Genomic DNA, 15,656 nt, shown 5'->3' on the forward strand with positions numbered 1-15,656 from the left:
CGAGGCTTTTTCGGGAGTATTTCCATGCTGCTCTCGGTGCCAGCCCCAGGCAGATTTGTTTGCTGCTGCTCGTGAATTAACGCAGTGCTGTGCGGTGGCTGCCACCAGCCTGATCCTGCACCGGTCCCAGGGTTCTGGGAAGCCTCCAGGGTCCACTGCACGGCCCCCCTGCAGCCCTGGGATCCACTGCACAGCCCCCCTGCAGCCCCTGCTCCCCCAGGTGTTGGGGACAGCAGTGAGCAGGGCTCGCTCCTCCCGACGTGCCCATGCAGCGCCCTGCACCCAGGGGCCTGATGCAATGCACATTGCTGCAGCCTGACTCAGCCTGCGCTGACCTGGCTCCTGCACCCTGCCTCAGGTGGGATGGCCCCACGCTTCTCAGAAACACCAGCAGCAGTGGGGCCCTGCAAACCAGCCACGCCTGGGGCTCTGCTGCTGCATGACGCCAGCCCCAAAGCAGCCGCCTCCACGGGGATCAAAGCTGCAGCCACTGGAAGGAAGGACCCTGGGCAAAGACCAGGCGTTTGCTTGGTCGCTTCATGCAGCTCCCAGGGCCAGCACCTGCAAACGTGGGTGCAGCAGACACTGCCTCTCCTTCATCCTCTTTCTGGGCTGGAAAAGCAACAAAATAGTGAGAAACAGTCAATTCTCAGGCACTGCCCCTTCTCGAGTGCTTCACCTCCCAGGGTACCTGTTTGCAGTGGGTACTGGTAAGAGATCAGAGCTCCACCTGCCCAGAGATGTTACTGACCACCCTGCAGTCACTCTGAGAACTTTGAGAAGCGCTGAAAGAAATCTGCAAGCCCCCTGGGGAACCCTGCACAGATGGGGAAAGCAGCTTGGCCACAGCCCTGTGGTCGGCAGCAAGCCCCAGGACAGATGTGTCCTTTCCCAGCTGGGTCAGGGGCTGCTCCCAACCTGCCCATCCTGGGGTCTCCGCACCAGGGCGGCTTCCCCAGCTGCAGGAGCTCCCAGCACACGGGTCCCCAGCTCGTCCTTGGGGCTGAAGGCAGAGCAGGCAAACCCGTGGCACATCGCCACCGACTGGGGCTGTGCTGGAAATCCCCTGCCAGCCCCATGCGGAGAGCAGCTCCCTGCCTCTGCCAGGGGCAGGAGCAAAACCAGCTGGCAGCAGCCCCGCTCGCACAGCGCTCCCTCCCCAGCAGCCCTCGCAGCGCCTTCGCCGGCTGAGCAGGAGCTGGGAAACCTTTCCCCAGGGCCCCTGCGCCATGCAAATCCTCCTGACCTATTGCTCAACCAGATGCTGAATTTACTCCAAAGCACTTGTGCAATGCGGGCCTTCAGGGGAGCGGGGGAGGCAGCCGGGGGGGAGCACGGGGCTGCTCCACGGGGCTGCTTCTCGCTCCTTGTTGGCCGCTGCTGCAGCCAGGGGCTGAGCTCTGCCCCCTGCTCCAGGCGGTTTGCTCCATGAGCAGCTGGGATGGAGAAAGGAGAGAGAAAGTGCTCCTGCTGCCCTGATGCAACTCCCCAGGGGGAATATTTTCACTTGCAAACCCTGGCCTTAGGGAGTGCAGGGATGTTCAGGGCTCAGACCCCAAGGCACGGTGAAAAATGCTCAGCCGGAGGGGTGAGCGCTGGCAGGTACCTGCACAGGCAGCACCCCCAGCACCCAGCAGCCTCCCAGCCTTGCTTCCCTTCCCTCTCGCAGCACCCAGACCCTCTCCAGCTGGTTGCTGCAGGGCTGGGGGTTGCTTCCTGCATCGCTTTCCCCCTCTGCCCTGGTGCTCTAAATGCTTCCGTGCGACACCGCCTGCCCCGGACGGGCAGCATCATCACACACCAGGGTGCAGCCCCTTTCCCACGGCCCAGGCTGGAGTCTTGGGTCAGATTCCTTGCTTCTGAAGACGCCTTCAAATGTTAAGAGCTGAGACAGCCACATCCTGGAAATCCCCCGGTGGGAGGGAGCCAGGAGGGTTCAGGGGGAAGTTCAGCAAGAAGGGCCCAGGGCAGCTGGCGCAGGGGCGAGGAGAGCAGAGCCCCTGAGACCACGCTGGGTCCCCCGCACGTGGGAAGGCAAGGCAGGAATCAAGGCAGGAATGCAGCAGTCTCTGCCCTGACCTCTGCCACAGCACAGCTCTCTCTTTTTCTTTTTTTTAATACTCTAAAGAAGAAAGGGAAAGTTGAGTTATCCTGCAGCACCAACTTCCAAAAGAAGGGCTCTTCCCCTTCCTTTCATTGCACAGCGGAAGCAAAGCTTTGACTTCGATATTCAACGACCTTTTAACCTCATAACATAACAGGGAAGGCAAAGAGGTGGCAGCTCTCCTTCTCTACCCCCAGAGCACATCGGTGAACTCCTCTTTGCAAGCACCCCCAGCTCAGCCTCCTCACTTTCACAACAGGATTTTCCCACCCTGACCCCTCTGGTTGGCCCTGCCCGAGTACAGCAAACTTTCAGGCAGGGTGCCTGTGTGTGACCTTACCTGCGTGTGAGAGATCAGTAAGCTGATGAGAAGATTTAACCTATTTCAGGCCAGGAAGCGGTGAGCCACAGGATGTCTTTGCAATTCCACAATAACAGCGGAGCCGAGGGCCAGCCACCCCCTGCGCAGGTAGGCAGGCGGCTGTAACCTGACGCGGACGATTGTGCAAGGAGAAAAAATACCCAAAGACCCACCAGTGACAACTCTGACCAGCGTTCCCCATGATTCACGACCATCTCAGCACCACAGTGAACATAACCACGGAAGCTGTACTTACACTCAAGCAGGGGCAGGGTCACCTACACAGGAGCCTCGCGAGAGAATTCGGAGGAACAGTGGCTGGATTTCAGCTGGGTTTTCCAGGTGGCATTGCAACGCACACAGCAGCGGTTTGTGGGCATGGGTTTGATCAGATTTGTGTTGTGGAGAGATCTGGGAGGGTCAGTCCCTACGCCACCAGGACGACCTCTGCAATGGAAATGAGCTGCTAACATCACAGCTAACCCAAGTCTGCACCAGCTCTTCCCTTCCTGGTTACAGCAGTGGAACTGTTTCTGTGAAGATCCTTCTAGTTGTATCGGTTCCAGTTTAACAAATAAAAACCAAGAACTTCCCCCCGCACGTACACATCCTGAAGAGCTAACATTTACTAGGATTTTACAGGAAGACCCAGCCCTGAAATCCTGTAACATTTTTCAGCTGTACAGATTTCATTCTGGGTTACAAAAAACATCACTGCCAGTAACGCCTCTAGAGAGGAAGTAGTTTAGGGGCAAGAAGGTTTAACCAAACACCTCAACCTTATACCCAGCAGCTCACAGCAGATACAAACCCCACTGCAAAGAGAAGTCTTCACCCAGTTAAAAGGTCTGCTCCAATGTGACCCATCACTTAATTCCCCCTCACCACGGCCCTTCACACACACAGGGAGCCACGCAGGCTTACTTCACATGCAACACCCTTCCAAAGACTCCTCTGTAACAGATAACGACCTTCCAGATAATGAGGCTCAGACTTCAGATTTGTTTTCTGAAGCAGAACAATATTCCCAGGAGCACCTGCTCTCCTTGTTTTTATTAACTAGAAAAAGTCATTGCCCTGTATTAAATTAAGAGCACAAATTTGAATAAGGACCATAAAATGATTTGCCAAGTCAGATAAGAACATGCTGTACTACAATATAGCAGGTGGGAGGGGAAGATTCATCTTCTGAAATGCAAGCACTTATGCTCTTATTGCTTTTCCTTCCCAGCTCATAACAAAGCTTTAGAGCAAAGTCTTGACATGTTACGATGAGCACACCATCATGCTCACATCTGGCACAGATGTGCTGCATAACCAGAGAGAACATGCGTTTGTTTCTGTACTTTAGAACCACTAAATTTTAGATTAACTAACATTGATCCGCAGCCCACGCTTCCCTCCGTAGTAATCAGGAGTGCACCGTGTGTTATCACCCGAGATACCCAACACTGCCCTTCTCATACTGCCAAGTCAGAGTCACATACCACGGCGTTGCTGCCTCATCACACCTTAATTTCAGTGTGTCCCCTGAGCCGTGGGTGGACTTTAGCAATGCCAAATAGTAAACAACTAATTGGACATGCTATTAGCTACTAGAGCAATTTGGAACCATTTTTTTTAAACCTATCATACTGCATCAATTAAGCCTGTCAACATCCAGCCAGACTGCTGCTGCTGCTGTTCAACTGTGTGTGGAGATCTGAGCCTGCCAGAGCATCCCCAGGGAGGCAGGAGATCTTCTGACTTCCCTGGAAAGTGAGCTACATGTTGGTCTTCCAAAAAGCCACTGGAGTCCAAATAATTCAACTCAGCAGTTTTTATTTATATAACACAAGTTCTTACTTTGCCATGGCTTTCACACGGCTGCCTCCATTCAGTACATACACTATATACTGCATAAGGATACAGAAAGTTCAGTAAAATGTCAGCGTTTGAGTATAAATTGTTAGTCTTCTGATTGCAAGAGAAGCATATATCAGCATTCTGCCAGAAAAACAGAAACACTATGCCAAGTAACACAATGGCTGAGTCGAGAGTAGTACTAATTAAAACCAGCATCAAGCAGCAAGTTGCTGACAATAACATTAAAAACCATTTTTCCTGTAATTTACAAATATGCAAAGTATCAGGTTACTTAAAATTAAGAAGCATTTTGCTTACTAACATGAAACATTACTAATTTGTAATGTATCATAATTAACCAGGTATACAGGTTTCTGTGTCCCTGTGGTTTTTATGGCACATGGTGCCAGTTTGGGTAGATCACTCCTTAGACAGAGGGAAGAACAGTAATAGACAAACCCATTCCTCAGGAGTTTTCAGCAATAGCTGTATTCCACTCTCCCCTTCATAATTTGCCACTCAACAACCTTGGTTTAACCACAAGATGGACATATTAAAAAAACAAAACGAAACACAGATACAATGTGTATCAACAAATCAACTGCTTCTGGCCTGCAGCACAAGAAACCTCTTTGCACTCTAAGCACAATGAAATTCCAGGACCAGAACCAATTACTACAGCAATTGTTTTTGCATATTTAAAATCTGTTACAGTATCTACAGTAAAAAAACACCTTACAGAGTAACAGGGAACGAAAGGGGAACAGTCTTACCATGTAAGTCTCATTCTACATTTCTGGATGCTGTTATAGTTGGACAAAGCTTAAGGGGGCAGGAAAACAGTGAGAAGGAAGATGAAGCAACAGCTTTACAGAGAATATTAAGGAAACCTCAGGAACAGCATTGGCAGCAGTCCAGAGGTGACTACAGCTGTTTTACTGAATGCTCAAAACTATTGCTGTCTCAAGACAAAAGGCACAGTATCATAAATCCTCTTTGTCAGTGTTACACAGAGAAAGCCAAAGACAGGATACCAGGCAGGGCCAATGTTTTAGAGCAGCATCAACAGCGTGGTCAGCCACACGTTTTGACTAATGCCTTTTCCAGCAAATGCCAAACACAACTCACATGCAGCTTTGGAGCAGTGTCAGGTGTTTCATCCTGAGAAAGGAAGGATTATATTCCTGGCTCCTCTTCTTTCTGGGAGCTGAGCAGCTTGCTGAGCACTTGTGGTACAGACCACAGAGTTACCTTGTCTCAGGAAGGTAAGCTTAAGTGGGAGGGGTATGGAAAGTATTAAAGAATTGCACCAATAAAACCAAATTAAAGTCAGCTAACCCTAGCTTCATACTAGATTTATAACCTAGCTTCATACTAGATTTATAACCCAGCATTTTCCACAGATGTGCATAGTACAATTTAGTAAAGATGCTCAGTAAAGGGCTAGGAACAGCCTTGACAATGCATTTTGGTTTTCACATAAAGCCTCACTCCTCTGCAGAGATCAGTACCCCCTTATCTTTCACAGGCCCCCCAAAGTCCTCCCTTTGCACGCCTGATCACACTGAGCCATCTCAAAGCTTGAGCTGCTGGGAGGAGTAAGGCCATGCTCAGTTCTGAACTGCAGGAATTTAGGGTGTACCTGACTCACCACGTAACCCCCAGGGTAAAAAACCCTGCTCCGAAACAGCAGCTTCTCCTCCTGCCCAGCACCCGGATTCTTTTCAGCATCATCTGGGGAGGGCAGGACCACAGACTGCTCTCACACCTTTAAGGGACACACTGTCATGACTACACCAGAAATCACTGGGAGCAGACCACATCTGGTATCCAGCCTCCAGCTGGAGCCTAGGATTTCTAAGGAACAAGGAGGAGCCCTCAAAAGGCATCTATGGCAGCTACAGAGTACAAACACTGCCCTGCAAGCTTGGCATGCCAGCTGCCCTTGGCATCTGCCTCATATACCTGGATTCTGAGACTTGTATGTTAGTATCTCTGCAGCTAGCCTTTGGGGATCCAAAAGCAGAGGGAACCGGCTCATCACAGCATCGACTAAATGGGGGTGAAATATGCCACACAGCTTGACGTGCACGTTGGCCCTCTCCTCTACAAACTGGTCGGACACCCACTGGCACGAGTCCCCATATGATGGCCCCGGGGCTCTCTGCACAGACCGGGGATCTTGCACAGTGGTGGATCTCACCTGAGGAGGAGGCATCTGGTATGGTTCAGACCAGTACTCACGAGAATGAGAGGGAGGGGCGTTATACTCATTGGGCAGGCTGTACTGCCCTGCATTAGGTGGGTGTACAGGTACTCCATAGCCTGAGAAAGAGTGAGGTGGCCCTGAGTGAGGTATCTCAGGGTTATACTGCAAGAAGCTAGCACCAGAGGCAGAAGACTTATGGGAACCGTGCTTATAAGGGACCAGACCATTCTGCTCTAAGCTAGAAGAGTGTGGGTAGACAGATCTCTGCCTACCGCAGGTGCAGACTGCCACCTGCTCAGCATGGGAGTGATCACAGTGACTGGTAGATCTGTAAGGCCACATGTCAGACATTTGGTTCTCCAGAGACCCAATGCCCGAGTCAAGATGCTCCTGAGAGATATAAGGCAGAGAGTCCATGTGAGGGTGCTGGTACCTTTCAGAGGACCTATGGCTCCCACTGGTAGGAGGAGCAGTGCCTGACACACAGCCTTTGACCTGAAGCGGAACATCGCTGGGCTTTGTTTTATGGGTCAGGCTTTTCCTCTCTGCAGAGACCTTCTGCAAAGAGCTTTTATCACTCTCTGCCTGGGAACTTCTTTTGCCCTTTTTCTCCTCCTTGACAGCACTGGTACTTCTGGTAGGAGACAGCCTTGCATTGGCTCGGAGTTCATCAGCTAACGAGCGCTGGGGCTGATTGATCCTTTCGGGGTGGTAGAATTTGCACTTAATTCCATAAGTGCATTTCTTCCCTGCAAGGAAAAGGCATAGCATGGAATGACAGCTGCACAAATTATACTTGTACAGACGCTGGTCTTTATGTTTAGAAGGCAGGTCTTACCATAAGGACACTGCTGCTTCTTGTGTTCTGGCACCACAGGTTTCTTTCTCAGAAAGTTATCCAGGCTGGGGCCATGTCGTCCTAGGGGATCATCTGGAGGCATAAACCTAGGAAAAACAGATCTCAGTCAGGAGCAGTTCACTTTCCAGGGTCAAGATTTTTCTCATAGAAGTCTCCTATTTCACTGGATATTAAGAGCTGTGTGAAACCTAAAAAATCTCTCATTTCACTGCAGAGAACACTCTGGTAGTCACTTGCTAACCACTGGCAAGAAGCACTTCTCTTCACAGAAGAGGCTTTGTGCTCTGCTGCTAACCAGAAGCAGCATTTGTAGCTGGGCCTGTTAATGATTGTGCTGTGAGGAAATCAAGCCCTAGAGCTTTCCCAGGAAGTCCTCTAGAGCACAGCTCCTAGCTGCAAACCACAAAGAGCTCTGAAGACTTCTCCAATTCTTCACACCTTTGTACCTCACCACAGCTGGGTAGGAGTTCTTCCTGTCACTCCTACAAAAACATCTCTGTGGGACTGTTGTTTTCATCCTGCAACCCCATTTAGCCCTTTTCATGTCTCACTTGCTATTGCTTCGTAAAAACAAGTTGCATGCTCACATTTTTAAAGCAAAGGAAGACTGGGAACATACTTGTCATTAACAAAGGAATACATCAGCAGACGCTCCTCAATGAATTTCTTCCAATCAGGACGCTCATTCTGCAGGTCCCGATAAGTATCGTTGGAAACCACAATGCCATCAGACTCGTGTGCCAGTTTCACAATGAACCGATCATCATAACAGACAATACGCTTGCCTCCAACCCGCCTGGAAGGAGTGAAGACCAGAATTTTCTTCTTTTCAAGGTCACGGAGAATGTACTGGTCTAGAACAAACACAACTGTGAACACACTTACACAAACGTGCACAGCCCAAAGGCCCTCCCCACAGATAAAAAACATCATAAATTACAAAATACATGAAAATTAATTTAATCCCTGCAACCCAGCCTGTACTCTCACCTCTGTTTTCATACCAGCTGTTAGGTTTGTCAGAGGTGGATTCCCAGCCCCAGTGCCTACGTGGCACCTGAGAACACGCAGGAACTAGAGGCCACTGGAATACAGCGAGTCCCATCCACATAACCCATTGCATACAGTGAAGTAGTGATTTGCATTTAAGATTGGCAGGCTAGTATCTTTTATAGTGCCACGCCACATGCATAAGTTCCTTTTGAGTACATCCACTCAAATCTGTTTATAAGTTCAGAGTAAACTTCCTCAATTTGGAGAAATTATGACCACACTGTCAAGGTTTTACTTTTTGCCTGTAGACTGTACAGTCTACATTGTCGTGTCAAACACGTTAGTCAAATACATAGCATGAAGGTGTGTCCCTGAAAGGAGAATAATTCAATAATTATGAAAGAAGTTAAGCAGAGTAGTATTACATTCTTTGTTCTCTGAATTATTCCAACTGATCCAAGCAAGAATTTGCTTAGGGGAGAATTTAATGACTTCAAATCTCGCTGGTCAGCACTGCTTATTGGATCTCCTGCTACTCAGATCTTCCATTCATAAGTTAATTACTAACTAGCCAGAACTTTGTTAGCTCATTAAGCAACAGAGCAGTAAGCCTGAAAAGCTGCTTTTGGTTTTCATATTTCCACACCTGTTATAAGTACATCTGGTCGTGGCTGCTCCTTCCTCCAAGACGGCACAAAGACTGTGATATCCTTGTGGCCCCTGTCCCAAAACCACTGCACAGCCAGCAGGATACCTCTGCAGGAGAACACTTCTTTATTCCCATGGCTGCATTAAAGAAAAAAACGAGGATTTCAATATTCAGTTATGTAGAGGTTAGTCAGGAAACACTAAACAAATGGATCCAGCAATTCAGACAACCTTAAGCGAGTGTTGGAATAGCAGAATCAGTATTTGTTGCTCATCTCAAATAGCAGCACCAAGATCTTCACTTTCACAGTTGCTTTTAGCACCTCAGTATGTGAATAAATACCCAAATCCTCAGTGGGAGAGGCAAAGCAGCAGTAATTGCTTCTTTGAAGCAGAGCCTTTTGCTTTATATCTAGACCCTAGATCTTTATTTTTAGCCCTGAGCAGTGTGATCTTGAACTTCCTCTGTCCTTTTCTGCTAGCTACCGCCAGTGGCTAACCTCTGCCATGGTAAACTGCACCTTCACAAGGTGCTTTGCTTACGTTATTCTGCACCTCAAGGACATCAGCACCGAGGCAAGATGCTTCATTATATTATGGCCCAAAGAGTCAGCTATAAACAACCTATTTGCATGAAGCAGCAATGCTTCCCTTAACGCAATCAGTGCCAAATGTCATTAACAGCACTTGGCAGCTAAGGAACAAAGTTTGACAACAGCATCAGAAACCAGCTACCAATATAAAAACTGCTGCTTCATTATTCGTTCATATCAGTGAGTTTCCAGAACTCAAGAGGAAACTACCAGTCCTGTTCCGTGAGTGCCAGTATTTACAGTGTTATCAGCTCTCTCGTTGATAATGGTTCTGGCAGCCTTTCAATATTTCTGTGTTACAGCCTGATTTGTCATTCCGGGGATCTGAGAGGCTGCATTTTGGGACAACACTGACATGTGTTGTACTGAAGATAACTGGTCTCATAGTTCAGTAAGATTTTCCCTATCTAGCCACTACTCCTTCCTCAAATCCAATTCTCTCTATACTTGAATGAAGTTTCAGATCCCAACACCATTTATCCTGCCAGTGAGCAGATGTCAGCCTTGTGTGGAAGGTGACACTGCCTGATCTCAGTGGCCACCTGTGTGAGCAGCTGGGGAGCCAGCAGCAGCAGGGCTCCTGTGCAACACAAGATGTAATAACGAGTTCGGAGTATTGGTGACAACTGTTCATAAGCCTTCACTTCTGTAAGTGAAATTTCTTGCATAGTATTAAACAGGACAGATGCTTTGTTATGCCTCTGGATGTTTGTACAGGATTCCAGTAGTCAAAGACGCATTACAAACAGGGCCCATAGCTCTGGGGCATGGCAGAATCAGTGCTGATCAGACTGTAAATCCTAGACAAGCACATGCTGTTAGATGTCCACCACCTCCATGACTGCCCAGTGCAGTATGTAGAGCAAAGCAGCAAGCACACTACAATCAGGTATTGTCTGAATGCACACAGAGAGCCTCAAGGGAAATGTTTCAAGCGCAGAAGGGGAGAGGGAGGGAAAGATGAACATAAGTACTAGGGGAAAAGTTAAAATAGCATCATGTAGCAGAGTCAAGCATGGCATATGCAAGCTTACAGAAGAGAAAGTGTCCTGTAATCAGAGAAGATCCTGCCCCCAAATGTGGAGATTTAACAGCCAGCAGGCTACACTTACCTCTAAAGAGCACAAATGAAACCAAGGAAGTGTAAAAGAAAAGCTGAAGCACAGCTATGTGAAAGGGCTGAAGCATCTTCAAACAATGCCAGAGAGGAAGAGACCACAGGGGACATCAGCAGTAGCTCCTACCCCATACAACACGGCACTAACACTGAGCTCCACTCATGCCCAGCTCTCAAGAACACATCAACATCACTAGCTTTCAAAGGTGTTTCACCTGTACTAGTCTGCTGACAAATTTGCATTTAAACTCCCTCACTTTCTGAAATGTCAAACCTCTTATGTCATCATGAAAAATACTTCAGACCAGTAGGTATCAAAGGGAACGAAAACAAAAGACACTAAACAAACAGCACTACGCATTTGGATAAGAGGGCTCTTACCCTATTAATGGATAAAACATGCAAGTATCTCCCAGCCTAGGAACACACACTGTTGCTTCTTTGCTCCTGAGACAAAGGAATTATGGATCTAATATATTATTTCCCAACTGTCATCACATTGTGCCCTATTATATTTAAGCAAATGCACAAGGCTTCTTAAATAGAACCCAGATTTGTTTTGCATATGCAAAAGGCCACTTCCTAGGTGAATAAGTTTAGTGTTTTCCCCCACCCACTTCTACAGCAACCAAAGCCAGCAGTTTGTTTTCTAGAGGGCTTGAGAAGCCAAACCCAACCAACACTGCATGCTCTACTTCCAAAACCCAGCAAGAGGCCTTCTTCAGGGACAAACTTCCTTATAGATTACTGGCAGAAGCACCTCTGGGATGTAAGCTAAGTGCTGTTACTGCTAGTACAGCTGTGCCATTAGAAAAACTTTACTTTTCCTTCTCCTGTCTTCACCCTTCTCTGAAGCTATTAAGAAAATTGAAGAGTTTTACCAAAATAATTATTTTAGAAGAGCTAGACATTTAACAGAACTGACACCTAATGAAAAGAGTTCAGTGTCTCTTTAAGAATCCCAAGTTACAGAAAGGCTGACATTAACAATCAGAAGGCAGATTATCTAGAACTGTTCCAATATCAGATTGTTTTTATTATAATCAGACAGATAACTTAGTCTTAAAGAAAAAAATCTCTGCTTATTTCTTATTTCTTGAGTCCCTGCTACTGCTCCAGAGCCTACAGAAGGTAGCTAATTGGGCTGATCTGATTTGGCAGCAGCCAAGAAAAAATTCCCTTAGAAGGAAGTAAAAGCTAATTTCCACTATGATTTGCATATGTTTGTCAAGAGCTGTTCAGGGAGGCCGCTGTACACACTGCAAATGAATCAGCAGGGAACATCACACACCATCAATACAGGAAGTTTCAGAATGGAATTCCCCTTCTAGCAAATTGCTTAAAAAAGCCAGACTACGTTTCTCATGTCAAACTGTCCTATCGCCGCTGGTATTACCGCCCGGCCTGCCCTGAGTCACATTTGCTGTAATCTCTCCTGCGCTTTATGGGGTAACTCTCATGGGTAAGAGCCTCCTCGCTCAATAAATGAAACCATTTCTGATGTTGCAGCCAAACTACTTAACCAAGGTAAACATCACCACAAGAGTCGTACTTATCAGCCCACATCTCTCAACAGGCCATTTTTCTCAACTGACCACGCAGCTGCTGAGGTCAGTACTTTCCTGAAGACTCCAAAGCCAAACGTTTCACTCCCTGGCCCCAATCTACTGTCACCAGGACACACGGGGACTCAGAGGATCTGTCAGCTGCTCACACAGACCGTCTCCTATCTTTTCGCCGTTCTATTTTGAGAACTGTCAGCCATGGCTGACAGGCTTAGGGAAAACCACACCTGCAATCAAGTCTCCATTCAGCACTTTCACCTTACAAACATCTCCGGTGTACACAACAGCTCTGTGCACCTTTTTTAATAAGCATGCACATGCACACGAACACACATTACAAGACCTATAAAACTAAAACAGTGAAGAAACTTGCTTTAACTGCAGAATACAACTTAAATCTGGTACAAAAAAAAAAAATAAAAACTGTGTACTGAGGGAAAGTTCAACATCAGAAGCTGGGGTGGTGGCAGGTAACTCTCACTGACTGGGAACCAAAAGCCAAGGTGAAAGGAATATCAACATGGACAAAACAATAAATACCCAGCACAAGGACTCTAGGTACTCCATAAATATTAGGGTTGTGTCCTGGAATTATTGCTCCAACCCAGGGGGCTCCATAGGCCTTCTTTGGTTGTAGTGTCTGACAGAACCTCTCTGCCAACGTCAGAATGCCAGGGACACTGAGGATGAGTCACAGCACTGCCCTGATGGCAGTGTCAGAAGCAGCAGAATTGCCCATTCCAGACATTTTTTGCTAGACTGTCCCTTTGCAGACTCCTGAATTCTCTCTACTGTATTGAAATTCAATGAAAATACGAGTCTGCCAATTTGGAGACTGGCCTTCAGTGCAGGAGACGGCTCCATATTACAAAGCCTTCTCTAATTAACCTGTACTTATTTATTGAGCAACTTCCTGCTAGAGAAACTTATATAAAGCCATTAGGTAAGAGGACAACGTATCTTCAGTTATTCTCAGCAGCTAGAATGCAGAAGGAAGCTTCTGTTTCCCCATGAGGTAACATCTGTTGTCAGAACGGGCACCCTTTGACCACTGTTAAGCGCTGGCAGAGGCCAGCAGGACAGACTCCATCTGCAAACATGACATTCATCCTCCAGAGAGAGCTACACACGCTAGTGAGGTACCTCGGAAAATATTACCAGCCACCACCAAAACATCCAGTTGTAGTTTTTGTGAAAAACCCTGAGGTTTTTTGGACTCTAAGCTCATAGATCTTGGCACACCTCACACCTAGAGGGTCACAGAAAATCACCACCTTACAGGGTCCCTTTAGGACTGCATTGAGGACAAGCAGCATCGATTTGTACCCACAACTGTCCCCACTCCAAAACCCCAAACACACCTCATGGCCACATTGCTTCCATCAATAACAATGGGCTTCAGGTTATCGCTCTCCTTCTCCTCCAGAGGCGGCACGGGTGCAGGGGTCTTGTTGGCAGCTCCTCCCCGAGGAACTAGAGGAGCCTCCTTGGTCTCCTGCGGGGCCTCTGTAGGGTCCCGCTCAGCCGGGCCATGCTTCACCAGCTCCCCAAGGACTGTGTTGGTGTCGGCATTGAGGCCGAGCTTCTGGAGGACAACGTAGATCTCCTCGGAGGAGTAACCCAGCTTTCGGAAGAAGTCCACCTTCAGCTGCATCTCCAGGCTGTCGGGGGGCTCCTGCGTGGGGCTCCCCGCCGCCTCAGGAGGCTCAGCGCCCAGCATGGCCGGCTGGCCTCCTTCCTCACGGCTCCCAGCCCGGGCGGGCAGCGGGAGGCCCAGGCTGAGGTAGCCGCTCTCACACGGCTCTCTGGAGCTCATCGTCTCGTCCAGCTTCGAGCCCTGCTGCCTGCCCCCCGGGAAGGCCTCACGCCAGCCGGGGCAGCCCAGCAGGGACGAGGCGCTGGCCATGCTCGTGCTCGCCCTCGGCTGCCTCCCGGCCTCCGCTCAGCCCCGGGACCTGCGGGACAAAAACAACGGCGGCGTTAATGGATCCCGGAGGGCCTCACCTCGGCCTCTCCCCCCCCACACACACATCCTGTGCTTCCACCCCGAAGCCTTCCCCGGCCCCTTCTTCTTCTTCTTCTCCCCCCCCTTACCGGCCTTCCCCCCTCGGGCCCCCGCAGCGTCTCCATAAGGCCGGAGCGGAGCCGGGCGGCGGCCGCCGCCGCTGCCTGCTGCTTTATACCGGGGCCCCGGGAGAGCTGCGCCAAGGCGGAAGGGCAGAACGGGCCGGGGCGGAGCGGAGGCCGCTTCCCGGTCCGCCCCGAGCCCCGCCCGGCCTCGGCCCCGGGGAGAGGCCGGGAGGCGGCGGGGCAGGGCCCGGCCCGGGGCTCGCGGCCTCCCCCGGGGCCTCGCCGAGCCCCCGGGCCCCGTTGGGGAGAGGCCGGGCCCGGCCCCGTCCCCACCGCTTCGCCCCGGCCCCTTTCTGGGCCCTTTGGTCCCTTTCCAGCCCCCTCGTGGGATGAGCCCCGCTGGATGTAGAGCCAGCTCCTTTTTTTTTTTTTTTTTTCCTGCAAACACCTGGTTTTTATGCAAGTCGTGTTGCAATAAAGGCAGATTTGCCCCGACAAGTGTGCTCGTTAGGGAAATTCATTCATCTGCTTCCTGGTCTGCTGCTTGCCTTTACTCTCCATTTCGCGATCTGCTGCACTTTCACCTGGCTGGTTCGGGGTTGTGAGTGGAGCAGGAGACCCGGCAAAACCCCGGCTTAGCACACGGGGTAAAACCCCGCATCAAAGAGGTCGATGTGGTAGAGCAGCTGGTTTCTCAGATGGCTTTCCAGCTTGTCCTTGGCTGCTGCTGTCCTGAGGTGAAAACCATTAAAAGGTGTGCTGCAGAAGGACCCCAGCCCTGGCTCTTTCCTCCTTCCTCCCACCAGCTCAGGGGAGGTACAGCTGCAGGTTTAGAGGTGGTATCAAGTGGTGATTGAGCCCCAGAGCTCGAAACCTGTGCTCAGTGCCTGCTGAGCGAGTGTTATGTCTCCTGACCTGCACAGGGCATCAGGCAGGATCAAGCTGGCTGATCCTCACCGTGGCAAAGAGCAGTCTTTGACCTGGCTGTCAGGAAAACGTCACTCCGAGCCTGGGTGCATTTCAGTCCGTCGGAAAGCACAGGAAGCCCACAGGCTGAAACTGGAAAGGGAGAGAAATGGGACAGAGGGCAGAGAACGCTAGGCTGTACATTTTCAAGTGCAAACTCACCCAGGGTATTACTGAAAACGCAAAACCGGTGTTCGAACTAAGCCCGGGCGGTGGCCAGCTTTGTACGAAACGAATGCGTGAATGCGCAGCCACGTGCTTCAGGCATATCAGCGAGGGTACTCGATGTATTTGTGTGTTCTTTATGAGCTTCCAGCAGCTGGTGC

At 49.6% G+C, this 15,656-nt stretch overlaps 1 protein-coding gene across 1 annotated transcript; it reads right to left on the minus strand.

The window, feature by feature from the left end:
* Positions 1-4,266: 4,266 nt before the first annotated feature.
* Positions 4,267-14,548, minus strand: ZC3H12A (zinc finger CCCH-type containing 12A). Its single transcript, XM_068658040.1, has 6 exons — positions 14,389-14,548; positions 13,656-14,249; positions 9,018-9,157; positions 7,998-8,232; positions 7,358-7,464; positions 4,267-7,268 (listed from the first exon to the last, which is right to left on the minus strand). Exons 2-6 carry the CDS (start codon positions 14,198-14,200, stop codon positions 6,268-6,270), a joined length of 2,028 nt encoding a protein of 675 aa, XP_068514141.1. The 5' UTR covers positions 14,201-14,249; positions 14,389-14,548; the 3' UTR covers positions 4,267-6,267.
* Positions 14,549-15,656: the final 1,108 nt, after the last annotated feature.

Source organism: Anas acuta, chromosome 21, assembly GCF_963932015.1.
Source record: "Anas acuta chromosome 21, bAnaAcu1.1, whole genome shotgun sequence".
NCBI lineage: Eukaryota > Metazoa > Chordata > Aves > Anseriformes > Anatidae > Anas > Anas acuta.